Source organism: Guillardia theta (assembly GCF_000315625.1).
Source record: "Guillardia theta CCMP2712 unplaced genomic scaffold GUITHscaffold_125, whole genome shotgun sequence".
Classification (NCBI taxonomy): Eukaryota; class Cryptophyceae; order Pyrenomonadales; family Geminigeraceae; genus Guillardia; species Guillardia theta.
The window spans coordinates 106,195-119,871 of record NW_005434549.1 but is presented as its reverse complement, the minus strand read 5'-3'; the positions used below and the strand labels follow the sequence as shown (position 1 = coordinate 119,871).

General features: G+C 53.2%; 3 protein-coding genes across 3 annotated transcripts in view; 2 read left to right on the top strand and 1 right to left on the bottom strand.

Moving 5' to 3' along the window:
• Window positions 1-6,454, bottom strand: part of GUITHDRAFT_118323 (hypothetical protein) — a gene marked incomplete at both ends in the record, with an annotated part of 7,311 nt that extends 857 nt beyond the window's left edge. Inside the window, 14 exons of the mRNA XM_005822435.1 lie at window positions 309-539; window positions 588-929; window positions 979-1,136; window positions 1,184-1,360; window positions 1,405-1,524; window positions 1,577-2,006; window positions 2,255-2,502; window positions 2,623-2,753; window positions 3,179-3,314; window positions 3,604-4,551; window positions 4,623-4,697; window positions 4,740-4,847; window positions 4,897-4,952; window positions 5,056-6,454. Of these exons, the coding sequence (XP_005822492.1) occupies window positions 309-539; window positions 588-929; window positions 979-1,136; window positions 1,184-1,360; window positions 1,405-1,524; window positions 1,577-2,006; window positions 2,255-2,502; window positions 2,623-2,753; window positions 3,179-3,314; window positions 3,604-4,551; window positions 4,623-4,697; window positions 4,740-4,847; window positions 4,897-4,952; window positions 5,056-6,454 (4,559 nt within the window). The remainder of the gene's footprint in view (window positions 1-308; window positions 540-587; window positions 930-978; window positions 1,137-1,183; window positions 1,361-1,404; window positions 1,525-1,576; window positions 2,007-2,254; window positions 2,503-2,622; window positions 2,754-3,178; window positions 3,315-3,603; window positions 4,552-4,622; window positions 4,698-4,739; window positions 4,848-4,896; window positions 4,953-5,055) is intronic.
• Window positions 6,455-8,890: 2,436 nt separating this feature from the next.
• Window positions 8,891-9,929, top strand: GUITHDRAFT_165955 (hypothetical protein; the record flags this gene model as incomplete). Its single annotated transcript, XM_005822434.1, has 1 exon — window positions 8,891-9,929. Exon 1 carries the CDS (start codon window positions 9,108-9,110, stop codon window positions 9,927-9,929), a length of 822 nt encoding a protein of 273 aa, XP_005822491.1. The 5' UTR covers window positions 8,891-9,107.
• Window positions 9,930-13,060: 3,131 nt separating this feature from the next.
• GUITHDRAFT_118321 (hypothetical protein) lies at window positions 13,061-13,384 on the top strand (the record flags this gene model as incomplete). Its single annotated transcript, XM_005822433.1, has 1 exon — window positions 13,061-13,384. One exon carries the CDS (start codon window positions 13,061-13,063, stop codon window positions 13,382-13,384), a length of 324 nt encoding a protein of 107 aa, XP_005822490.1.
• Window positions 13,385-13,677: the final 293 nt, after the last annotated feature.

Below are 13,677 nucleotides of genomic sequence, written 5' to 3'. Positions count from 1 at the left end.
CGTCGTCGCGCCGTCCTCCCTCCCCCCCCCCCCCTCCCTTCGTCCTCCTCCTCCAACCATCGCTCGAAGTCCGTGGGACTGTGTCCCTTGGGGTAATTGGTCACGTGGAACCCTTCAGCCCTCCCTTCCTTGCAGAGCTCTTGCAGCTCCTCCATGCTCAGATGCGACGCGTCTGCATCAAGCTCCTGCATCTGCAACCCTTGCGTCACTGGTGGACATCCCCTCCCGTGTCCTCAACCTCGAACGCGGGAACTACTAGCGCGCTTCCTGCAGACGTCATCTGCAGGAGGACAGGTCATTGCTCGTACATGCTCCCGATCGCGCTTGCCTGCCGCATCGCTGCGAGGTACTCCTCATCCTGGCACTTGTCCACCAACGCCTTGGAGGGCAGGAAGTCGACGTCGACTAGGAGCACCAGCTCAGCAGCGCAGAACTTCGACGTGTTGAGGGCGAGGTTGCGCAGAGCGTTGATGGGGTAGAGGTTGTTGTACTCGTGCTCTGACGGAGAGTTTCCGAAGAGGATGGACACTACTACACCGCTGCACCACAAACATCACCGGGAGCATCAGCAGAGGCATCCGACGTACCCGACTCCAGCGTCCAGCAGCCGCCCGTACATGTCACGAATGCTGTTCAGACGGTCTTCCGTCTCTTGCCTCTGGTCGCTCCATGGGACGTACAAGGCCACAGACGCAGCTCCTCTCCATGCAAGCAGCTGCGCCTCCAGCCTTGGGAGGCGATCAAGAGAAGCCTGGGTGACGAGAACGACTCCCGAGGCCTGCGGGTCGACACTGGAGCTCAACCATGCCTGCAGTGTCTGATACTTCAGCACGCTGCAGCCGAGAGCAGCATCGATCTCGCTCTGGAGCAGGTGATCTTGCTTCCCCAGCTCCAGGTTCAGCTCCTCCACACTCGCCTTCATTGCTCTCCTGCCCTCGGCGTCAGCTGCTGCCACGTTAGCACCTCTCCTCCTCTCACATGATCTTCATGTTGCGGCTTCGATCCTCTCCCCCGTCCCAGAGGTCTCTGGGTCCCGATCCCCCATATCCCTCCACGTCCTCGAGATCATTGGCATCGTCCTGCTCCTGTTCGCCATCCTGCTCCTTTCCGCCGTCCGCATCCAGAGCGGCTTCCTCCTACACCGGAACCTCGTCAGGTACGCTCCTTCCGTGCCAGGTCGTACCGCAAGGTCTTGCTCGTTCATGTCCGCCGCCATCATGGCGTTGCCGTCATCGTCAAAGTCATAATCATCGTCGTAGCGATCATAATCGTGATGGTAATGATCGTTGTAGTAGTAGTTGTCATGGTAGTAGCGGTCACGGCGGTAACGGCCGTAGCCGCCTGAGCGATACCTCTTGTACTGTTGCTGCGTCATTAATGTCTCCTCCTCGTGCATGTCGTTACCTGCACATTCTTCATCTTGTTGTACCGCAGGCTGAGGAACTTTTGCTTCTTCGCCTCCTGCCGCATCACCTGATCGTACCGTTTCTGCTCCTTCACCATCATCTTCTCTTGTTGCAGTTGCTTCACAGTGCTTGTCACACTCCCACCACCACCAACAGCAACAGTCGTCTACCTTGTTGCCATCGATGCGCCCCCACACGTCCTTCACAGTCTCGCGCACTTTCTTCATGTACCTCCTCGCAGCTCCCTCCCTCCTCTTAGCCGCGCGCAGCTCCTCGAGCGACTTCGCCTTCAGGGCCGGGTTGCCTAGCCATGGCTTCACCCGCCCGCCGCGGCAGGCGATCTTGATCTTGACCTTGGCTTCCTGTACCTCTCGGAGGGATGACTGAATGATCTGCTCCTGGGGTCCAAGGAGGCACATGATATCAACGTAAGGAGGAGGCACGTCGACGAGCTTCTTGTTGCCGTACAGGCAGCCCTTGAAGCCCTTGATCCCCTCGATCGACAGCCCGTTCACGTCGAACTTGAGGCTTGTCACCGTCCTGTTGCTCCTCATCGCCTGCCCCAGCGCTGTGCCTCCAACATCTGAAAGGTCGCACAGCCTGTTGAAAAATGCAGTCAGCCTCCTCCTCCTCCTCCTCCTCCTCCTCCTCCCATCCCTCAGTCGTGCCCCTCTCCTTCTATACCCTCCTTCCCCTTTCTGCTTTTCCTCTACCACCTTTTCTACACCTCCATATCTATCACCAACTTTCACTCATGTCCACTTACTTCCTCATCTTCCTGCACCTCTGATCCGCCTCTCCCTCCTCCTCCTCCTCCTCCTCCTCCTCCTCCTCCTCCTCCTTCCTACCTGACGTCAAGGGCAGTGATGCTCCTGTTCTGACCGAGGCCATTCAAGATCCCCGCCACGTTGGTCATCTCACTACCCGAGGGCCAGCTGTTCCGAGCAAGGATGCGCGTGCAAAGGTGGGAGTTAGGGACGGTGTCGAGGGTGGCTCCGGGAGGAAAGTCGACGCGCAGCATGGAGTTCTCCGCCATGTCCAGGCTCTTCATGGTCTGATTCTGCTGGAGCATCTCCACCATCTCCTTAGAGAGCATCTGTACTGTCTCTGTCAGAATTCATTCTCCTCGCCTCCTGTTGCCCCTGCTTCTTCCCCTCCTTCCTCCTCCCCGTCCCCGCTCCCCCCATGGTCCTCCTCCCCTTCCTCGTCCTCCTACCGTATCTCCCAACGGGTACATCATGTTGGGGAGCTTCTCGATGCGACGCAGAATGAGTCCGGAGATGAAGCAGTTTCGTTTCATCCCTTGAATGGTCGCAGTCACGATCCTCAACGACTTGTCGCTGCAGTCTGCAGGGGATCTGTCAGTACAAGCTCCTGCCCCCTCCTTCCTTCCCTCCCCCTCCTCTTCCCTCTCCTCTCATCCTCGTCTCGTCTCTTCTTCTGACTTCACCCCTCCTCTCCCCCTCCTCTTCCCTCTCCTCTCATCCTCGTCTCGTCTCTTCTGCTGACTTCACCCCTCCTCTCCCCCTCGTCTTCCCTCTCCTCTCATCCTCGTCTCGTCTCTTCTGCTGACTTCACCCCTCCTCTCCCCCTCGTCTTCCCTCTCCTCTCATCCTCGTCTCGTCTCTTCTGCTGACTTCACCCCTCCTCTCCCCCTCGTCTTCCCTCTCCTCTCATCCTCGTCTCGTCTCTTCTGCTGACTTCACCCCTCCTCTCTCCTCCCCCAGCCTGCCTCTCTGCCTTGCTCTGCTGATCTCTACGATTCTGCTTACCAAGAATTCCACAGAACCTCGAGCTCTCGATGATGCCGGACAGGACGGCTGTCTGAGCTCCCGCAGCAGGAGGCACCTCAATCACGCTGGTGCTGAGGGAGGTCAAATCCAGGATACTCATGAGGTCACCAAAGATCTGCAGCATCACGTCAGCGAAGGGGAGGAGCAAGAGCAGGAGGGAGGGGGGAGGGGGGGGGGGGGGGGGGGATGGGCCAGGGAGGAACAGGGAGAACGAGCAGTAGGAGGAAGGAGGAAGGAGGAAGGAGGAGGGTGCAGTGAGAAAGAAGAGAAGAACGAAGAGAGAGCAGTGAGAGTAGTTCTAGTAGTAGGTGTAGCAGCAGCAGCAGCAGCAGCAGCAGCAGAAATAGGAGGAAGAAAAGGAGGAAGAGAAGGAAGATGACGAGGTGGAGGATTCTGGACTTCACCTTCATTTGCTGGCCGACGTCGCAGGAGCTGAACAGGCCGCTGAGCATGATCTCGGCACCAGGCGTGTTGAGGGTCTCTCGTACCGCCAACAGGGCAGGGACGAGGGCCGACCAGTCGTAGACAGCTCCCGTGTTGAGCTGGCTGAGGTCGATCTGCTGGAGGGGAGGTAGGGTACCCCCGATCTCCCTGCAGGACCTCATGGCATTGAGGAGGAAGGAGGGGTCCACGTTCCTCTGCTTGATGGTGGCCAGGTTCGGCATAAGGACGATGGTCTCGGCGAGGCTCTGCAGATGCTCGACGTTGACGCGCAAGTCACTCACGTCGAGGACCCTGAGGGACGAGGCCCATGGCCGGAGCTCCGGCGCGATCATCCCGATCTCCTTGAGGGGCACGACTCTAGTAAGACCCTCCACGTCGATCACCCAGCTCTCTGCATCCTTCACTCCTGCCACCTGCCCGAAGACGAAGCCGTTGCCGGGCGCCTCCCACTGAGTCCCCTTGCGGATGTGGTTGATGAAGTACTGCTTGCCGTCCGGCGTCTGCTTCATCTCCCACCCGTGCCCGAGCCCTTTCACTACCACGAACTTGCCAGTCAGGTACGCGCTCTTCTGCCCTAGCGTGAACTCGGTGCCCGGTCGCCATGCTTGAGGGACAGCATACCCGCTCCTCCACATGCTCTTGATGAGGCTTTCGACGATCACCGGACCGCAGGCAGGAGCCATAGAGCCAAGGACCAGCTCCTTCAGCTTTCCGACTCCCTGCAGTGTGCTGGAGAGAACTTGAGGAGTGAGCTCGGTGCAACCGCTCAAGTCCAGCACAGCAAGCTGCCCTGCTCCTCCTCCTCCAGTGGCCGAGAACAGGGAGGAGGCGGAGTGAAAGTCTGACCATTCAGTTTGAACGAGGATGAGAGATTCCTGCTTATCGTTGCCGACAATCTTCTTCTGCGACTGATTCATCCGTTAGTATCTCCTCCTCCTCCTCCTCCTCCTCCTCCTCCTCCTCCTCCTCCTCCTCCTACCTTTGGATCGAACACAGGGTACCAATTCTCATGCATGAGCTTGTCCGAAGGGATGTCGAACGGCATGTTACCAACCTGCCTCAGGTCAGCTTCCTCCTTCCTCCCGCCTCCTCTCACCAGGTCGTTGTACTTGACCGTGTTGTGGTCCCACACAACGTTCTCAGCTCGGACTGACTTGTTGCTGCTGGTGAAGAAGGTAAAGCGGGGGATCGCTCCGAAGTTTTCCTGCCAGCAGCGTCTCAGCCATCCACACTGTCAGTCCATCGGCAGCTACCGCGTGATGCCAGTCGGGGTTGTACTCCGAAGGGATATACCTCGTTGAAAGTTTCTCTGCGAACAAATGTCAGACGTCGCCCCAAGAGATCAACAAGTTCATCCCTTGTCCTCCACCTCCTCCACCTCCTCCATCTCCCCCTCCGTCTCCTCCTTTCACCTGGAGAGGTCTGCACTCCACTCAGTGAGCAGTCTACAAAAGTGTCGATCTTGCCGAAGAGATCTTTCTTGGGCATGTGCCGGCCGCTCACAATCTTCATTTCCAGCCGATGCGTCAAGGGGTTCTTTTGTTCAGGGAACACGCACTTGAGGGAGCCGCGGGAGAGGCGGAGCTCAGCGAACTTCTTGGTCGACATCTTGAGCATCTGCAGGAACTTGCCGAAGCTGTTTGGTATGAAAGTGTCCTCAGTCCTCCATGGCCACTGCATCGGCTCAGCCTTAGGGTCAGCCTTGCCGTCGTCCATGATGACGCCGGTGAAGAACTTGTTCGGCCTCAGCGCGTTCAGCATGGCAGGCAGCCAGACGCGATCCAAGAAAGACTCACTGATCGTTCCGTCGCTGGTCAGGTTGCAAGCCTTGGAGGTGAAGAAGGTGAGGTTCAGAACAGTGCTCGTCTGCCCATCGTGCGCGTTGACGGCGCCCGGCCTGCACCAGTACGGCTCCATGCCCGAGGTAGAGGAGAAGACGTCATTGACGGGGAAGGAGCCTCTGTAGATGAAATCAGGATCCAGGTCGAGACTGCTCTGAACCTCGTAATAGATTGACCACATGGCGAAGGAGACGAAGAAGCCTCTGTCAGCCAGGAACCGGGGATACCTCTTCTTTGTCGAGAGTGACACCATCTCAACAACATCAGCTGGGAGCTGCCAAGTTGTCTGCAGGTTTCTCAGGTCCATGTAGTAGGTGTACTTCCGGGGACCCTCGTTGAAATAGCACACCTTCCAGCCGGGCGGCAGGTTCGAGGAGATGATGATGTCATCGGCAGGGCGAACGAACCTGTCCTTGACCTCAGACCCTGAGAGCTCGAAGGGAGGAGGCCCTTGGAACAGCATCATTGCCACAGTGAGGATGGCACTCGCAGCTTTCTGCGCCTCCCCTGCGCTGGAGAAAGTGATTGTCCAGTCTCTCCCGTTCAGGGTCATGCTCAAGGTCTGGCCTGAGAGCTGTGCCTTCCGAATGTTGGCGACATGATCGCTTGCGCTGTAGGTGCACGCAAGGGAGTCACCATTCATCTTGGCTTTCTTGACGATGCCGATCCGTCCATAGGAAGAGACACAGATGCTGCGCTCCTTCTCCTGTTGACAGCGGTAGGACGCCTTCGTCTTGGGAGCGAAGAAGAGCTGGATCTCTCGCAGCTCGAAGGTGACGGTCTTGTCCTGCCAGTCCAGGAACTGAGGCTTGTAGCGGAGCACGTCCTGCTCCGCATGTGTGTCATTGGTTGTGCCTCCCTGCCTATGACCAGCAGGCGCAGGCAGAGGCAAGGGCGCTCCGCATTGACCGCAGAACCTGAAGTGGTCCTGGCAGGCATGCCCACAGGCCCCGCAGAAGTACACTGGCATGGTCGATGGTCAAGGAGTACTTGAGGTACCTGCATGTGAAAGCAGAGTGAGAAGGGATTGTTACCCTATTGGGGTGAGGTGGGCGGGCTAGAGGGGGGGGGGGGGGGCAAATTCAGCGCAATGGGAAACAGGTCACATCGCAGAGAGCCAAAACAACCCTGAAAAAGAATGCAAATTGCCACCTCATTGTGTGATTGAGTCATTACAATACATGTCTGGAGGTCCAACAGTGCGCAAACATGTCACACCACTCCACAGCAATGAGAGGTGTTGACGAAAGGGAACAAGCGTACATCCCAAGGCAGCAAAGCCGAGCAATCTTGCAGCACTTGTCGAGGTAAGCAAGAGCGAGCACATATCAGAAGGACGTGAGGGGGTGAGAGGGCGGGTACGAGGAGAGCGAGGAAGAGTGGCTGAGACGACGAAGCTATGCAACCAGAGGTTTGTATGAGACATACTGCAGGTACACACCGGTCCATTTAACATTGTTTTTGTGGGTAGGGGTACTTCGGTTACCGGTTCAGTTCAAGACAGAAGGGGGGGTGCTGGGAATCCGAAGAATGACCACTGGAAGTGAACACACGTACCCGATGCTCTCTTCCAGTACCCGTCCTTCGCTATGAAATTCATCGATGAAGACCCGGTACTTTTATACCTCTGAGCAACTACTACCCCCCCCACAACCCAAAATTATCAACTTCTCACGATCAGGCTAGCCAAGTTTCCAAATTCCCCGGAGTCCGACCGGACGGCGGGAATCATGAATGCGGGCCGGGCTGCGGCCACCTCAGACGGTGAGCCACGGAGCCTCGAGTGCCAGTGGCCCGGGGCCCCGGCCGCGGCCGCCGGCCGGCGGCGGCCGGGCGGGACGCCGCGCGCGGCGGCGGGCCCGGCGCCCGGGATCCGATGATCATGATTGACTCAGTGAGCGGCTCCGCGGCGCCCGGCTCCGACTCCCGTCCGGCCGCGGCGCTGAGGTCGGACTGAGGCCCCCGGTGGCGACCCGGGGGGGTCCGACCGGCGCCGGGCGTATGGATGGAATGGCCTAGGCAGGTTTGGGAAGGAGACTACGCGGGGAAGTTAAAAAAAACCAGTCAAAAAAAAAACCCGCATCGGACTTTCTCCATTCTTTTTTCCCTGGCAATTTTTGGGCTCGAAAAATGATGTTAGTCACAGACCGTATTGTACAGTACTAGGCTAGTAAGTACCGTACCGTACCGTACGGTCATCGGATGCCAACGGAATCATATGAATAATGACCGTCCCGACTCGAGTCGGAGCGGCGCCGCTGTTGCCTCTTGATTCAACTGAATTTCTTTACTCAAAGTTAGGTAAGGTTCAGTACGAGGACCCACTATGATGATAGTAATGCTGGGCCCTCAAACCGTGGCTGCTACGGTCGGAACCACCCGGTGACCCGCCGGGCTGGTGAGTGAATCCACTGCCCTCGGACGAGTCAGTGATCTTGTGACTCTTAGCACTAGTATCTCCTTGCTGCCCTCCAAGGTCGGGCGGGCCCAGTACGGTCACTCGTGTCCCATGACTCGAACTGATGTGGTGGCCGGATTGACAATTGCCCTTGTGATAGGTGTAACATACCAGATCCAAAATAAGTCTTTTCACTTTACGATGAGTCATCAGTTCTTGGAATAACTCTTTTTCGGTCTTGGTTCTCATCCCTGATTCCCCTGTTGCCGTCCGAACCGTTGCATTGTTTGACCTGCAGATAGAGAGCTCCTACAGCCCACCCTATGGTGACCGACCTGTTTAACACCACCCCCTCTAATCAGTTTAACTAAAACCAGATATGGTCACGACCCCCTCTGCCAGTATTGTCCACCCACCCTACTTCCTATCAGTGGAATCAACCGCTACAGTACCCCATCCTTTTCCAACGGACCCCACAGCAAACGCGGCTGCCCAATAGAAGGAAAATTCTTTTTTGCCAAGGTAACCCCCACCACCATAGGTTTTATGTACCCCTCACCACCCATGGAAGTTCCTGTCTACTCCAAATTTTACCTGTCAGTATGTGAGACTAGCTGCTGCTATCAAATCAGGGAGCTTGTGCTATAGCCCCACTCTCGCTGGTGCCGAATGCACCCACCTACCCCTTTCATGACACCCCCTACCCCCTTCAAAACACTTATAAAAATAAAATATGGTGTTTCCGATCGAACCCCCCACCAGGAAACTCATTATTGTACCCACATTTATATGCAGGAAATGACGGGTAGAAGGAGTACCCCCACCCCAACCTTATCTTCAGTTGGACGTCCTCTTCTTGTCCGCCCTCCCCGCTTTTTTAAAGGCTTATTCCTCGCTTCATTCAGCAGCGATCGCTCCCTCCCTTCCCCTCCCATCCCCCCCCCCCCCCGGTCCCCACACGCTCTAATCACCCAGCCAAACCCTTCCTGAAGCTCCACAGAGCATATCTCCTTTGCCTTCTTTGTCCTCCTACTTGCCTTCGTTGCCCTCCTACTTTTCTTCGTTGCCCTCCTACTTTTCTTCGTTGCCCTCCGTTGCCCTCGTACTCTCGAAGTGAATTCCGAGGGGACGAGGCCAATCCTTGACTTCGGCGTAAACCAAGGAAGAAGGCTATTCATAATTCAACCCTCGTGCATCTGCGTTATCAAGAGACAAGGAGAGAGTAATGCACTCGACCGGAACACTATTTGCCGATGCTCTGGATGCAAGAGATCCAGATTTTGACTTGCTAAAAGATGTATTTCCCCTTGAAGCAGAGTTTGAAAGGTGCCTATGTCCGTGCTGCTGTGCGATACCCATGCAGAGTCTAGACATTGTTGAGGACCAAGGTGATTTCATTTTGAACGACTCGTGTAGTCAGCCTTTCCATGGTCTTCTGCAACAAGAACTCGACCGCGATATGGAGGAGGAAGGTATCGTGCAAGATGAGCAGGAAACCTCGGACGAAAATGAGAGCAGCTCGCAGCCTTGTGCAGAGATGAAATCGAAGCAATATAAAGAGATTGCTGAGATGAAGAAAGGGAGATCGTGGACCGAGAATCAGAAGAAGAAGCACAAGTCAGCTTGCAAGGGGAAGAGGAGGTTGACACTGGCTCAGAAGCTTGAGATCGTGAGGATGCAGGAGTCTTCTAGTCCAGGAGACAAGAAGACACAGGCTCAGATCGCTGAGATGTATGGAAAATGTAGATCTGCCATCTCAAAGATCCTGCATCCAAGAAACATTGCCAAGATCAAGAAGTCGCTGAACATTGGCGTCGACCTGACGATTCGTCGATGCTCAGCTGTGACAGAGTTCGAGAAGAGATTCCTTGAGTCGTTGGGCGAGGAGGATCGCAGGATTTTGATGTCTGGGATGCCGTGCAACGATGAGAAATTGTGTGTAAGAGCTAACCTGCTCGCTAAGGAGATGGGGACTGTTGGCTTCGAGGCGAATCCTGGATGGCTGTCACGTTTCGTAAAGCGACACTTGGCGGCGATGAGGGTATGAAGTCTCCTACCCTGGATGGCAGCTGGCAGGAGTTGCTGGAATCTTTCATGTTATTCGTGTAAATCATAGCCCCAAGGGCAATTGTTCTGTGGCAACATGAGTTCTGGGCTTTTGTTGGGGATTGTGATGGTCGATTGAGACCAAAGTTGATTTGAGGGCTGCGATTTCACCATAACCTAATTTCACCAAATTTCGTTTTCACCAAATTTCTTTGGCGATGTCACCAAATTTCTTTGGATATATATATGAAGAAGCTCCTTTACAATCGCCCAGGTTGTTGATCAGATCCTAAGCTTAGTTGGCTTACTTGGTGTGACCAATTTGGCTCTATCGTTCTAATTTTGAATAAATCTGAACGCCTAAAATCTTGTTTTTTGTTTGTATTTGCTTTGTTGTAATTGGCAATTGATGATGAATTCATACGGTTTCATCTTCCTTCTCACACGATTTCATTACTATGTCAAAAGGAATTTCTTCTTGTTTTTTACGCAAGAGGTTGAATCTATTGTATGTTGTTGGCATCATTCACAGATCCCAAGGGTCTGCAGGCTAGCATTAAAGTGAGAGCAAGAGCATGAACGTGTAGGAAGCCCAAAGTGTAATTTTTGAGAGAGTTTAAATTACATATCACAACATTCTTCCTGGGGAGGGAAATGTTGATTCACACAAGCAACAATACCGTCAATTCAAATAGAACATGTGCGTGAACCTTTTACTACTACGCATGTTTCGTATCATGGAGTGGAATATTTAATATAATGAATTCTCTGTATGTGGCATGCAATTGTTTAGAATATTCATTATGAAAAATGCAGAATATGTGACAAATACAGAATCTAATTTACAGTTCGCAAAAAACTTGTTTCACTACTTGGCCACAAAATTTCCATAGCGATCAATTGTGTTCAAGAGTGGATTTCCTGACATGTAGTTGATTGACGGGTAGCTGCTTCGTCGAAGTACATTTCCTGCAAAGTCGATAGCCCTTTCTCCTAGTGATCCTTCAGAGATGGTATCATCCTCCACGATCCCATTGTTGCTCGTTTCTTCAATCCGCAAACTACAACTACCTTCGCTTCTCGTGTGGAATTCCTGCAACTCTTGCAGTACATGCTCATTGGTTGTCGCTTGCCTTGCTTGTTTCATGACATCCAGCATTATGTCGCACTTGGAGCCTTTGCGTCCATTGCAACTAATTTCTTTCACACCAGAGTGAAACATCGGAGTTATGATGACCGGCGATGAATGTCTCCTTGACCTCATCCTATCACTACAGAATTCAAGCCTCGATCGTATTGGAGTTTTCGTGTTCAGCTCTATCGTGGTGCTAACGAGTTGCACTTATCAACTTTCTGACCAGAGAGAGAGAGTTGCTCTGTGTGCGGGACTATGAACAATCTCAGCTGTTTACAAGAAGAGGTGATGATGTCTTAAATGGAGGAGAGGGAAAGAGACAAATGTATGGATCCGTCTTATCCTTGGTGGCTTTTTGCATTGGAGGGGTAGTCAAACCACATTCCCTCTCCAGTGAGCACATTGAGGGGGTTAGGGGTACTACAGAAAATCGAATGGAAAGATACATGGTATTAGACCAGAGAATATACTCTATTGCTCTAGGCAAAAATGCGATAGGTGTGAAGATAGGGATCTATCGTCAAATAATCAGCTCAGGGGAGGGGTCATCGAGATCCATCCCGCAGGAAGGGCGCTGGGTGGGGTCCTAGTGGGGTCCTTCTGTAAGGGAAAAGATTATTAATTTTCAGGGGTACAGGGTCATAGATTACGGATATTTGTTTTTCAAAACTTGGAAATATTCACGTAAATTTCAAAACAAAACACAAATCAAGTCTTGAGTCTCTCAAATCTCTCTCCGTCGGAGCTACAGAACCCTCCTCCGGACGGAATTTACCACCCCCACCCCCTCTTGATCCTTCGATCACCTACTACCACTCACCGTGCCACCCCGGGAGGAACTCTGAGTCCCACCCGTACATTTCCCTACGAACACCCCCTACCTATCTCATCTACTCTCAGGGTTCATCCGTGTCAGAAACTACGTCCCTCGTGGTTTTTAAAAGGGGGGAGCCGGGGTCCATGGGATGTAGAATTATTTCTATTATTATTATACTACATTTTTACTTTTAGTCAAGTGTTGATATTTTAAAAAAATCTGGTTCAATGTTTCCCGGGACTCCGGCCCGGCGGGGGCGGCCAGTGTACTGAAGAACTTGGTTCTGACAAACCTCAGAAGTTCTTTTAAAAGACGCGATAAGTTCAGGGCTTGCGTCTCATCGTGGTGAACCAAGAAATGTGTGAAGAGTCCACCCTCCACCAGATCAGTCCTTGTCTGCACATGTTGGATTTCCACTGGATATGAAATCTTGGTGAAAAGAATCTTTTCAGTGGCTGGATCAAGGACTCTTTTCAATTTCTGTATGTCCCTAAACAGCTGGATAAGCTTCTGTGGAACTCAACTCCAGAGGTTGGTATTTTGGACCAGCTACCATACAGTATGTAGGATTTGGGTGTCAATGACATGTAATCATCTACTCAGATGACGTCAAAGTTGTCATTCTCCACATCAGGAAGGTCAAAGTAGTTTTTCTTCAACTTTGTCTTGTTTCTAAGGTGTTTGACATGTTGGTCCTGTTTGACCTCAACTTGCCATGAAACGAACGCAATGTTTCTTCATCCATTTCTCCACAGCCTTGCGCATGACACATTCCACTGGCAACACTTGTACCTCCGAGGATCCAATGCAACGAGCACATTGGCAATTTTTGCACTTCTTGCCCGGAAATGGGAAATATGGCCTTCGGATGCAACTTGGCGAACAAGAATGACTACTCCTTCGCGAGCATCTCTCTGCGGCAGGCATCCAACTCAGTCTCCATGAACTCGGAGATGTCGACCTCCATGGCTGTGGTCTGTTGCAATTTTCTCTGCCTCTCTTTCTTTTTTTAATACTGAGGGCAAGCAGGGGGGGCTGAAAAACAATAGGCTAGTAATTTACAGGCACAATTGGCACACAAACAACACATCAAACCTGAAATGGGCTATCAATTAGCCAGTAATTTACTGGCCGCAATTGGCACACACACCTAAACCCTAAACCCTAAACATCAAGCACCATGCCACAGAATCCCAAATCCCGCATCAATCTGAAAGACCTCGAGGTTTACGTGGGTGTGGGGTGTTCGGAGCTGCGCCAGATTGTTCTGTATGAAACACCTGGATATACCAAGGATCAGGCGTTGGTCTTTTTCCAGCACATCAAGAACAGTCTGATGGATTTTGATTCGCTGTCAAAAGGAATGTCCGAATTTCACGATGCCAAGATCTTTTTGGAAATGATAAAGATATCCTGTCAAAACACATTGATGGTGCTGCAGAGTAAAGAGGAATGGGATAGCTTGCAAGAAATCATTGAAACCATAGACATTTTGCTGAGTTAAAAGGAGCCTCGGAGCTATTGCGTTTGAAAGTTATAAAAATGCGTGGTCCTCAAGCAAAAGTTCTGTCACCTGTGCACGTCCAGTCGTCTCGCTGTGACGGTGGCGCCCGGCCGCCGGGCTGCACGGCCTGAGTGCGGGCCGCCGGCGGCGTGGCACTGTCGCCGAGTCGACCGTCCGTCACAAACTCCGTCGCGCGGGCCCGGCCGCCGGGCGGCGGCCCGGTGCCGCGCAGTGCGGCCCTCACTGACTCAGTGCCACTCGGAGTGAGTCAGCCTCAGATTGGTCACTCAGTC